General features: G+C 41.8%; 1 protein-coding gene across 1 annotated transcript in view; it reads left to right on the top strand.

The window, feature by feature from the left end:
* The window catches only part of neo1a (neogenin 1a), a 232,067-nt gene that overhangs the window by 178,889 nt on the left and 40,883 nt on the right, over positions 1–12,295 (top strand). Inside the window, exon 8 of the mRNA XM_056278452.1 lies at positions 5,987–6,221. Within this exon, the coding sequence (XP_056134427.1) occupies positions 5,987–6,221 (235 nt within the window). The remainder of the gene's footprint in view (positions 1–5,986; positions 6,222–12,295) is intronic.

Genomic DNA, 12,295 nt, shown 5'->3' with positions numbered 1-12,295 from the left:
AGTATTTTTGGACCAAATACCTCGATATCGATATTGTGACGATATTGTGGATTTGACTGTTGGTGCTTTCACAAAACATTTACGCAATCAGATTTTTGATCAGTGATGCCTGTATAATAATTAAGTGGGTAAAGGCGAATAATAGAACTGCTAGAACAGCCTGGTAAGTTCGGAAAATTACATCACTTTACTGTAATGCAGCCTTTAAAACCAGGGAAAAGACAACACTTATGCCATGTCATGATATTACGAGATCTAAAATCCCAGATGATATCTAGTATCATATCACGATATCGATATAATATTGATATATTATTGCCCATCCCTAATTCAGAGTTGAATCCACTTTCCAGAAGAGGCTTGCTTCATGTACCGTGAGAAGGTTAGTTTGAATAGTTTTCTATCAGAGCTAGAACTAACTGCTTTCCGTGTAAGGGTGAGTTCCTAATAGTGCATTTAAAAAAAAAACTTGGTGGCACGACTATCTTTGCAGGGAACACAGTGAAGATTTGTTTAGTTTCCATAATAGCACAACATGAATGTTTTAACCGTGAGGTTTTTATGAAAACTTTAAATTAAAGCTTCTCCAAGCATTAAGAAGTTCAGGAACAGCTTTGCTCCCATTGATTTTTTTCTGTCGATTATTAAGATGAATTATTTGGTATGCATTTCTTTGTCTTGACTGTTTTACATAGTAGTTCGCCAGATTTATCATGCAGATGTAGAGTAACCTTCCTCGTTAAGGCTTAATGCCAGCCATTCATTACCCACAGCACAGAGACTAATGACACTATTAATCAGCTATGAATAGAACTTGGCAGCAACAGTGGGAGTTTGACACTTCCTTACTCGAACCATCCTATGCCTGTCTATACAAGACAGACTATCAGGAGGACACAAAAACTGCCCAGCATGTAAGTTATCTAAATTTGACAAGATGCATTTGCATTGAGATTTCAGCCTTAATGATTTATGTAATTTAGCCCTCTTAGGCAATCCCGCAGTGCAGTCGGTGCACATTCAAACATGATCTTTTGTGGCTTTAATCTGGCAAGGGTAGATGTTGATTTGGAAATTGATCCCCCGCCACCCCACCCCTGTGTTGAGTGAATTAGAATATTGTAATGTTGTCAAACAGGAGAGACCATCTTTATTCAAATGTGTCAAATTGTTCCCATGTTTTGAGGGTAATCCTTCCTTCTACAGCCCCCTAATTACTAAGTATTTACCTGGTAAATATATAGTAATTGCTAAGTATTTACCCAATAAATATATGGCAAATATAGTATATTATTGGGTAATTACCACTGTAAATTAGTAGGTATACAGAGAAACTACAGCTAAAATACTAAAACAAACCTCCACTATTACCCATCAACTTAACTAAGAAGAAGAAGAAAGCCACTTTATTTTGTCATTGTATTCTTACAATGAATTTGTTCTCTGCATTTGACCCATCCTATTGTATAGGAGCAGTGGGCAGCTGCAGCGCCCGGGGACCAACTCCAGTTCTTCTTCCCATTGCCTTAGTCAGGGGCACAGACAGAAGTATTAACCCTAACATGTATGTCTTTCTGATGGTGGGAGGAAACCCACGCAGACATAGGGCAACACGCAGAAAGGACCTGGGACGGCCTGCGGTTCGAACCCAGCACCTTCTTGCTGCGAGGCAACAGTGCTAACCACTGGGCCACCGTGCCATGTAGTTGTGACTGGTTTAGATTGGTAATAACTCAGATTAATTGCGTACTTCCTCGGAAAGTAGGCAACAAGTTCTTCGAAACACCTCCTTTAGTTCAAGTTATAATTGTAGTTATCCAAGGTTTATGTAGGTAACAGCTCAAGTTTAATTATGTGCCATCTATAAATTAAGGTAGTACTTTCCAATAAATTACTTTTTCTTATATAGTTACTGTTCATGGCTGCACCAATTTAAAAAGGATTTAGTAGATTTGTCTTAGAAACTAAGAAATTGTTTTTATTTAAGTTGAAAAATTACATCAATACTTACCTGGTAACAACCACCTCAGGAACAGTTTTCCTCTAATGTCAGGGTACATCCTCTTAAATACTGGGTACGTTCTTGCAGATGTTTTCGAAATTTACTCAGTAAGTAAGCTAAAACTGTACTGGAAAAGGAAGCCTTGTTTGTTTCCGTGTTTCTGTTTTTTTTTTTTTGTTGTTTTTTTTTTTTTTTGAAACTACTACCTTAATTTCTAGATGGTACATAACTAAACTTAAGCTGTTACCAACATAAACCTCATATAACTACAATTGTAACTTGAATTGATGGGTAATAGAGGAGGTGTTTCTAAGAATTAGTTGCCTGCTTTCCTAGGAGGTACGCAATTCTATCTGAGTTATTACCAACCTCAGCCGGTCACAACTACATGGTACTTAGTAAAGTTGGTGGGTAATGGTGGAGGTTTTTCTTAGTATTTCAGCTGTAGTGTCACTGTATACCTACTAATTTACAGTGGTAATTTCTATATTTACCGGGTAAATACTTAACTATTACCATATATTTACCAAGTATATACTTAGTAATTAGGGGACTGTAAAAGAAAGGGTTACCATTTTGAGATGGCTCGTGGGTAAGATTACTGATATGCAATTTACACACAGAGAATTGTGCCACTGGCCTATGTCAGTACTTACAGCCATATTTTTCGCAGGTTATTTATCAGTCTTGTTTTAATTTTGATGCCTCTATGTGACCGACATAAGCAAATGAGACCATCAGCGTGTAGATATGATATTGTTATTTAATTCGAAATGCTTGTCTCCAGGTCAGATTTCCCACAGAATCTGACGAAACCATTTATGGTGGTTACAGAACCACAGGCAGGATACATAGCCAGTTAGAGATGTATTAACTTATCACAGTATATCTTCCTAACACTTGTTTTTCCAAATGCCACCACATCTCTTACTCTTCTCTTCAAATCAAGTGCATAAGCTACCAGAAGGTGAATTTAGATCTCTGTGACAATAAGGGTTCTTCTATGAACAACAGCTTTTGTCCACGAGATTGTGCAAAGTCAGCAAAAATCCAAAACTCCTCATTGCAGCTTTAAGTAATTGCTCTTTTGTCTTTCTTTTTTCTCTCTGAAGAACCTTAGCCATATCACTTAAACAAAAATTTGGCAGAATTCTGGACTTTCTCACTTATGTTGAGAAAAGTCTCAGCAATATTGTGATAAATTCTGCCATCTCATAGACAATGACAAAAGTCATTAATGATTCATATTTATTTGCGGCACGGTGGGGCAGTGGTTAGCGCGGTCGCCTCACAGCAAGGTCCTGGGTTCGAGCCCTGAGGTAGTCCAACCATGGGGGTTGTCCCGGGTCGTCCTCTGTGTGGAGTTTGCGTGTTCTCCCTGTGTCTGCGTGGACTGGCAGCCTGTACAGGGTGTCTCCCTGCCTGCCACCCAATGACTGCTGGGATAGGCTTCAGCATCCCCACGACCCCAGTTGAAATAAGCAGCTTGGATAATGGATGGATGGATTCATATTTAAATCTTGACCAGCAAAGAGGTTGTCCAGATATCTTTGAAATATTGCAGAGACAAGATGGGTTTCGATTTTGAAAAGTACTGAGAAATCTATACAGACGACTGTCCCCTTGCCATGACGTCCAAAATTTATTTTTTCTTCGGTCTCATGGCTCAAAGAACCATGGCATAACTCCAGCCTATGTGAGTTAGGTTACTGACATAGCCCTTAACACATGGCAAAGATGAAGCCGTTATTTTACCTTTTCAAAAATGTTTGGCTATTAGTTAGAGAGGTTATGTTTTAACTGATTACTTTTAAGCTTTTTATATGTCCGGCTCAGGGCTGTAGTGTACTTTTTCCCCCCCTCTTTTTCTCCGAATTATATTTGGCCAATTACCCCACTCTTCCGAGCCATCCTGGTCATTGCTCTACCCTTTGACCAAGCCGGAGGTAACACGGGGATTTGAACTGGTGATCTCCGTGTTAGTAGGCAACGGAATAGACTGCCAAGCCACCCAGGCGCCCCCTCTAGCTTACAATTTTAAACCTTCATGAGCCAAAGTGCAGTTTGACATTGTCAAAGCAGGGCTCAGGGGCCATTCCCAAGTCCACACCAAAAAACTAAAATTGAACAGGACGTTGCAACCCAACCCATTTGCAAACTTCACCTGAGTATTACGGGAGCAAAATAAATAGCCTCTTCATTAAAATCACTGTTATGAAAACTGTCAACTTTTTCAAGCAACTTTGTTTTTCTGGCAAATTACTGGGTATCATGTTTTTCTCAGTAGTTAGGTGCTTATTATCATTACAGTGACACTGGATGGAAACTAGCAAGCTGGAGCTGGCTTAATGTCTTCCTTACAGTTATCGAGCACACTTTCTTCTTTTTACTTTCTGTGTGTGTATTTAGCAATGGTAGTGGAGGTAAAGCCTTATCATCCAACCAAATTTGAGACTATTTTATTGTACAGGCCTGTCTTTGTGTAGCAATACCCTCATTATCACAGTCATGTTAACATTCACTGTGTGTGTTTGTCTTTAAATAAGATAATAGTTTAGCATCTAGCAGGATGTATGTTGCAGCCATTATTTTTCAGCCTTCTTGGGGACACACAAACACACACACACACACTATGCCATAAATGCAGAGCCTGAAGTAAGCCTTCCACAAAGGTGTAGGTGGTTACACAAGGTCATTCCTCGATAAACAGGATAATGTAAGTGTTTGTGTTTGGGGAAAGTGTGCTTGGAAGTGTGCAGCTACGATGTAATTCTCAGTTTGAAAATGACAACAAAAAAACCCCCACATCACTCCAATCTCTGGGGTCCATGAACTCTGGGAATTTGAAATATAAAAGAAACATTGCAAGCAAAACAGGCATCATTCCATATGCTATGACAAACAAGGACACACTATCCACTTTGCATTTCAAAACCTTTTTTTTTTAAAGTAATAAAACCCTGTGTGTATACTACCCTTTGCATATTCTTTTTTTTTTTTTTTTTTTTTAAGCCTTGCCCTCCATTCAATTTCCTTGACCTGCAAACAAATGGAAATGTCATACAGGCTGACATTCTTTCCGTGTGGTTTTGTTTCGCCCACTTGCCAGGAAAATGGAAAGCATATCAAGTCGCATCCAACCACAGATTGTTCCCCCCAAAAATGGCAAATGAAATCATTTGCATTTTTTGTGGCATGGCTGGGGAATGTGACAGCAAAAGTGCATGAAAACATCTTATGCTACGTTAGTGAGGGAAATGTGTGTGTGTGTGTGTGTGTGTGTGTGTGTGTGTGTGTGTGTGTGTGTGTGTGTGTTGGGAGGGTATGGGTTAATTGTTGGTCCACTGTTTTGCTGTGTATGGAATATGCCCTTCTTGGCTGTTATTTATTCGCTGTCGGTTAGGCATGTAGACCACTTCTGTGCATCATGAGGTTAGCGAAGTTCACATCAATATGATCGCACCCACATTTGTTAACTGTTACAGCTGACTGAAAACCATGTGTTTGTGAGATGAGCGACAGGGACACAATCACAGTCAGAATGATGAAGTGACAACCAGCAACTTAGAAATACAACTCGCTTTGTGCACAACATTGAAATGTGTGATTTACGATGTTCTTCCCCTACCAGCCTGACAATAGAGAGATGTGTGTAGATTGCATGCCTTAGTCTCCCCTTTGTACTGTGCTTTTATTTGTTTGATTTTGTGACTGTAGTAGAATTGTTTTATTTCTGTCGTTCCTCGTCATGCCAAAAGTCCTTTTTTTGTTACGTTGTTGTTATTTTGTTTTTTCTTCTTTTTTTGTCCCCCTTCTTTCTTTTCGTTTCATTTCCATTTCCACACTTTCCCCTTCCTTCACCCTGTTCCTTTTGAACTCCTCTCTTTCTCTCCTCCCTGTCTTTACCATGCTACTGCTGTCCCCCGCCCTCTAATTCCCTCCTCCTGTCCTCCCTGCTCCTTCTCCTCCTCCCCCGCCCCAAAGGCGTAGCCCTGCCCTCGTCCCCTCCCCCCTCAATGACTCCTAACACTACTGACCATGTAACGCTAGGCTCCAGAGGCGTGGCTATCCCAACAGGCCCCACCCCCTCTGCACCGCGAGATGTCGTGGCTTCGCTGGTCTCCACCCGCTTCATCAAGCTTACCTGGCGCCCGCCAGCCGAGCCACATGGAGACGAGCTTACTTACTCCGTTTTCTACAGCCAGGAGGGCATTAGCAGGTATGACACGAGTACAACACTTGTGCTTGTCTTTGATATAGCTGAGGTGGTGCTGACTGGTACACCATCATGCACTCAAATCAGGTGGATACCAGTATACACACTAGAGATGCCCCAATCCACTTTTTTTCAGTTCCGATCCGATTCTGATACCTGAATTTGGATATATGCAGATTCTGATACCGGCCGATTCCAGAGCTCCTTTTTCTTGAATATCATTGTTGTTGTTGTTGTTATATGTAAGGTTACATGGGGCTGTAGTAAACCACACAGCACTTCTTATTATTCAAAGAGCAAAAAATATACAAAAATGCATTAAATTTGTGTTTATTCCAAAGCAATTTATTTAAACTAGTTTCAGTAGGCTTCACATACAAACAGGTGTAGGAGTGCAAATTGCTATGGCAACTCCTTTAATGTGTTAATTGACTTAAAGAGTCAAACTGTGCTTTATTTCTTCCAAATTACCCAAAATAATTCATCTTTTTACAAAAATACTTATCCTCCAGTCATTTCATATTAAAATGCCAGAAAGATTCATATTTTTTTTGTTGGTGAAAGAATAAAACAACATTGACCGAAGGCGCTCACACATGATCAGCATCAGTAAAACTGCTCTGTGCTGGCTGTGCCATCGTTTTACTATGGGGAGAGTGGTGGCACCCAACTAGGTGGAAGCGCTACCCTTGGCGTGGCGCACCGCTCGAAATTAGCGAGCGCTGCGCTCAAAGTTCAAATGATTTCAAATTTGACCTTGGTCGCTCCTGACTAGGGTTTGGAACCGAGTAAAAATGCCGGGTACCGGGTACCCATTAAAAAAAGTTGAACTTCGGTTCTGCTTATCGGTTTCTAAAAGAGATATAAATCTTTATTATTGGAAACAATGGCTACATACGTGTGCAAGGACGTATATCTGGCAAGACCTGTCTACTTTACGCATTAACACAACTGCACCTGCGTGTCCGTGTCCATTTGTTTTGATACGAGCTAGCAGTTAGCATATTTGACCAGCATCACAGCAGCAGTTTGAAAGATGAACCGTGGTAAACGGTCCAAAGTGTGGCTGTACTTTGCCAAAGAAAGTGACAGTAAGGCTAAGTGCAGTAAATGTGGAAGGTTAATTAGCTGCAAGACAGGTTGCACCTCAAATCTGACCAAACGCTTAAGGCAGCACAGCATCGATTTGAAAGAATGTGCAGCGTTTGACATCCTGCGGTCTCCCGACTGCGAGTGTGTCCGACTCAGACAGCGCCAGCACGTCGCAAGCACCTCCAGTAGAGCCAGGGAAGACAGCAAGCTGCGAGACACCGTTCTCTTTGGCAATAAAAGGAAGTATGACCAAAAAGAAAACTGAGGAGTGCCACAGAGCAGTAATGGCTTGTGTGGTGAAAGGGCTACACCCGTTCTCAGTTGTCGAATCCCCTTCATTTAGGTAGGAAAGGTTTTTTAAAAAAAAAAGTTGGACAAAACGTTTGATGATGGTAGGTTACTTGTGCAGTAACAGTTACTGTCATGTTGAATTTTTATTTGCAGGGAGATGACCAGGGCCCTACCCTAAATTCAAAATAAACTCCTCCCTCCAGCGATAGTTTGAGCAATCAACTGATTCCTGCATGGTACAAGGTGGAAAAGTCCAACATTATATCTGAGCTCCGTGATCTTAGCGAAGTTGCCTTAACCAGCGACAGCTGGACAAGCATTTCCCAAGATCATTATCTTACAGTGACAGCACACTATTTCACTGAGGGAAAGATGAGACAAAAAGTATTCAAAACAAAGGCAGTCTATACATCACAAACAGGACCAGTGGTGGCTGAAGAAATTAGTGACATCTTGCAAGAATTTGGCATATTGGATAAAATAGTGGCTGTCACTGTTGACAATGCCACAAACATGGATGTGGCAATAAAAAGGCTACAATTCATAAAGCTGGGTTGTTTTGCCCACACACTAAATCTTGCTGCACAGAGTCTCTACTCTCTGGCATCAGTGGCAAAATGGACCACCAAGATCTGGGATGTTGTCGTCTGGATGAAGCGGACATCCATGGCAAAGTCTGTGCTCCGGGAGAAGCAACAAGTCCTAAGTAAGCATCCCTCAGTTCACTTCATTTGACCTTTTCACAGGACAGCTCATTTAAACTGAATTATTATGTACATTTTACAAGAAAAAATACATTTGTTAACACAATGCAAGTAACATAACATACGTACATCTCATGTCTTACTATGTAACTAACCACCAAATAAAAACTGGATATCATATTGATGAGATAACTGTTGTCTGTCACAAAGCACCAACATTTATTTTAATTTATTTAAAACACATTTAAATAAACACAGATAATAGGACAATAACTTCAAATTAAAATCAAAATTAATCTAATTTCCTATGCATTATCAGTTTTAAGTCCATGTGTGATTTTCTTCGTTTCATAGATCTGCCTCAACACTCCCTAATCCTGGATGTTCGAACTCGTTGGAATTCCCTCTACATGATGCTGGAACGATTCCTTGAGCAGTATCCTGCAATCCAAGCAGCCAGCTTAGACCAGCGTCTGAGAAAGCCCATGGAGAGGGACCGACTTGCTCGACTCACGGATGAAGATTTCTGAAAGGCAGAGGAGTTCATCCAGCTGATGAGAGTGTTATTCTCATCCATACTCTGTGTTTCATCCAAAAAGAGCCCCACGTGCAGCCAGGTCCTTCCAATTCTTCAGAACCTGGAGAAGCACTTCACTGTAGAAGAGACGGACACAATGTTTGTGTCCAGCTTGAAGCAGGCCGTCTGGCAAAACCTCTCCAAGCGGTACCGGGGTGATGACATCGGACACTTCCTTGAAGAGGTTACTGCACTAGACCCATGTTTCAAGCACAAAGTGGAGGACAGCACTGTCTGGGACCAGGTCAAGGAAAAGTTGATGATAGGAAAGCTGACTGAGTCCGAGCAGCCAACAGAGCATGCCCACGGAGAAGATGGTGTAACAGTGCAGTTAGAGGAGAAATGACAACAAAGAGAAATTGAGGGAAGAGAGGAAGAGGAGGAGCAGCCACCTCCCTGCAAGAGGGCTGTAATGTCTCTGCTGGAGGAACTTTTTGCTGCTGAAGACGGCCTGAAGATGAAAATATCATTATCAGTCAGCACCAGACTGACAGAGCTGCAGATGTACCAAGAGATGCCACCAACAGTGACATCTGATGACCATGCTGCCTGGTGGTGGAACAACAGAACCACATATCCTTTGCCATCAGAGGTGGCATTTTCATATTTGTGCGTGTAGACCTCCTCAACCCCAAGTAAGAGGGTTTTCTGCACTGCTAGATACACTATTTGTCCAGAAAGATCCCGCATACTACCCGAAAAGGCTGATATGCTGATCTTTCTGTAGAAAAACTGTTGAGTTATTTGTTGCATAGTCATACATACATACATCTTAGAAGCAACAAAAAGCTCAAAATGTTATTATCCACAAATGGTTCAACCGTTACTGCTTTCCACTGTGTTGTTGTCAGGTGGAATATACGAGAGATTAGAGCATTTTCCACTACTAATTATCTACAGATATGACTGTGTTGTTTGGACACCAGTATTTTCCTTGGTCCAGGTGTTTATTTATATGTATTTACATTGTTAATGTTCAGTTAATGCTTAAAAAAAATAAAGATTTTTTGTTATCTAAACATTTGACCTCTTTTTTTTTTTTACCATATTGGACTCGAAACTCGGGATTGATAAGAACTGAAATCGTTAAGCAGAATCAGAAACGATAAAATTCAGACTATACCCAACCCTACTCCTGACAGTGTTGTAGTCGAGTCACTAAACCTCGAGTCCGAGTCGAGTCTCGAGTCCCCAGTGTTCGAGTCCAAGTCCAAGTCCGAGTCACCAAAGAAAAGTCGAGTCGAGTCCGAGTCGAGTCCCCATTACCTGAGTCCGAGTCAAGTCCCTATTACTCGAGTCCGAGTCCGAGTCATCAAGGTTGAGTCTGAGTCGAGTTCCAAGATGGCTCCAGTGATCCACTCGGGCACAGTCAAAGATCTGACATACAAATAAAAAAGGTCTACATTAAACAAAAATGACACAGCTGTCACCATTTCAAAGGGAGTTTATTTACTTTGTGACACGATAGCCAAACAAATGCACACCCACACACTCGCACACATGCACGCGCAAGCATGCGCGCACACACATTTTTAGAACAGTCTGAATTTCTTTGACATTCTGAACACTGGATGTGCTTCAAAACACATTTGATAGCTGTGAATAGCATGCTATTAGCAAATGGTGGAAACAGTATACAGAAGTAAGTTCCACAGCATACAATACATTCATAAAAACTAGTCAAAAGACATTGTCTCTCAGGAATAGTTAGGAACAAAAGGCTGGTGGCACTAGTTTTAAGCATACACGTTGCATTTCAAAAACATAAGATCTGACAGCATGGAACTACTCAACCTTGCACGGTGAGGCCTCATCAAAATGCATCCATGACTAAATACCCTTTCAATGGGCGCACTGGAGGCAGGGATAGAGAATACCTGTGTGGCAATCTGATAGAGGGTAGGGAATTTGGATTTGTTTTGCTGCCAAAACCTGAGGCACGGGACTGAGTCAGAGTCCTGCTCAGCGATCAAGTTGAGGTATGCAGTCAACTGAGCCTGGCCAGACGGCTTCTTCTCGGTGGAGGAGGGAGTCCTCCTATAGTGGGAGAACATTCTCAACTGCTTCTCAGGAGGAGACTCTGAAAGTTCACCTTCCCCTGGTCCTGTTGCTTCCGCTGCATCTGCTGTTGATACCGCTTGCTTGTCACCCTCTGCCTTTATATACTCTGAAATGAGAGGGGGCATGGGGGACTCATTACAAATATGTTATTGACTAGGCCTACATGACAAATGACACGCCTATGTGCTTTATTGTAACACCTTCAATGATATAAACATCACAACAATCAAATAGTTAATCACTTAACTCACGTTAATCAAAACATTTCTCACCTTTGATCTCAGTCTTCAGCACATCTTTGACGTCACTGTCCAGCTGCACATCATGTTCTAGCCGCTGGAAGCCAAATGCTGGGTCCAACACAGATGCTATGAAGTAGGCATTGGTGAAAGGAAATTTGGTGGGGCCTCTTCCTTCAGCCGGCTCACATCCTGGTATCTTGACTGCACTGAAAACCTCTGCAAACCTTGTTTTCAAGGAGCTCTCCAGAGCTCTCACCAGAGGCCCACAGTATCTGGCTTTTCCTCTTATTTCCTGCAGGTGACAGCGCAGTGAGGACACAGGGCACAATCACACTGACGGTGACAGTTGTCTCACCCTGAGTTAGGTTGGTTGCCTCTAAGAACGGATCAAGAACTTCGATCAGTTCTTTAAGCTGAGCATACTCTCGCGGGGATAAGATAAGGCTTTTGTGCCCCTCTGATTCCAACACACTGGACAGCTTTTGCATGTCTAAATGCACATAAGCCTTCACCTTCTTCAGAGTGGAATTCCATCGTGTGGCATTCGCTGTTGGAATTGTTGCATCACCAAAACACGCTTCAAAGCAGTCTTTAAACGAGGTGCCACTGTGGAGGAGGTTGGCTGCACGGGATAGCTTTGCTAGGGTGCTTGACAGCCCACTGTTGTCTTTCAGACCATCTTTTATGACCAACTGCAGTGAATGTGTGAAGCATGATAGTCTCTGCATCTTACAGTTCTCAGCCAAAGTGTCATTGACTGTCTGTTGATCTTCTGGCATCAGGTCTTGCCATATTTCATCATCCTCCTCAAATGAGCTGGGATCATGATCTTCAGCATCACAAGGATCCTCTAGGGGAAAGCTGGCCTGGAAAGCTTTTCTCATGTTGGATGCATTGTCAGTTATGACAAAGTTGATCTTGTCCTTAATCAGGTATTCTTCAGCACAGCATTCAAACATCATTGCAATCTTCTCTCCTGAGTGTTTCCCATGCACTCTTTTGCAGGAAAGAAGATATGACTGAAGGCTGAGTTCCTGTTTTTTTTATCTATTGCCACTGTGTGTGCTGTCACTCCAAGGAATGACTGCATCTTTCGATCACTCCAAATGT

The sequence above is a fragment of the Lampris incognitus genome, chromosome 4 (genome assembly GCF_029633865.1).
Source record: "Lampris incognitus isolate fLamInc1 chromosome 4, fLamInc1.hap2, whole genome shotgun sequence".
NCBI lineage: Eukaryota > Metazoa > Chordata > Actinopteri > Lampriformes > Lampridae > Lampris > Lampris incognitus.
Note: the sequence above shows the minus strand (reverse complement) of the source record. Positions and strands in the feature narration are given on the sequence as shown.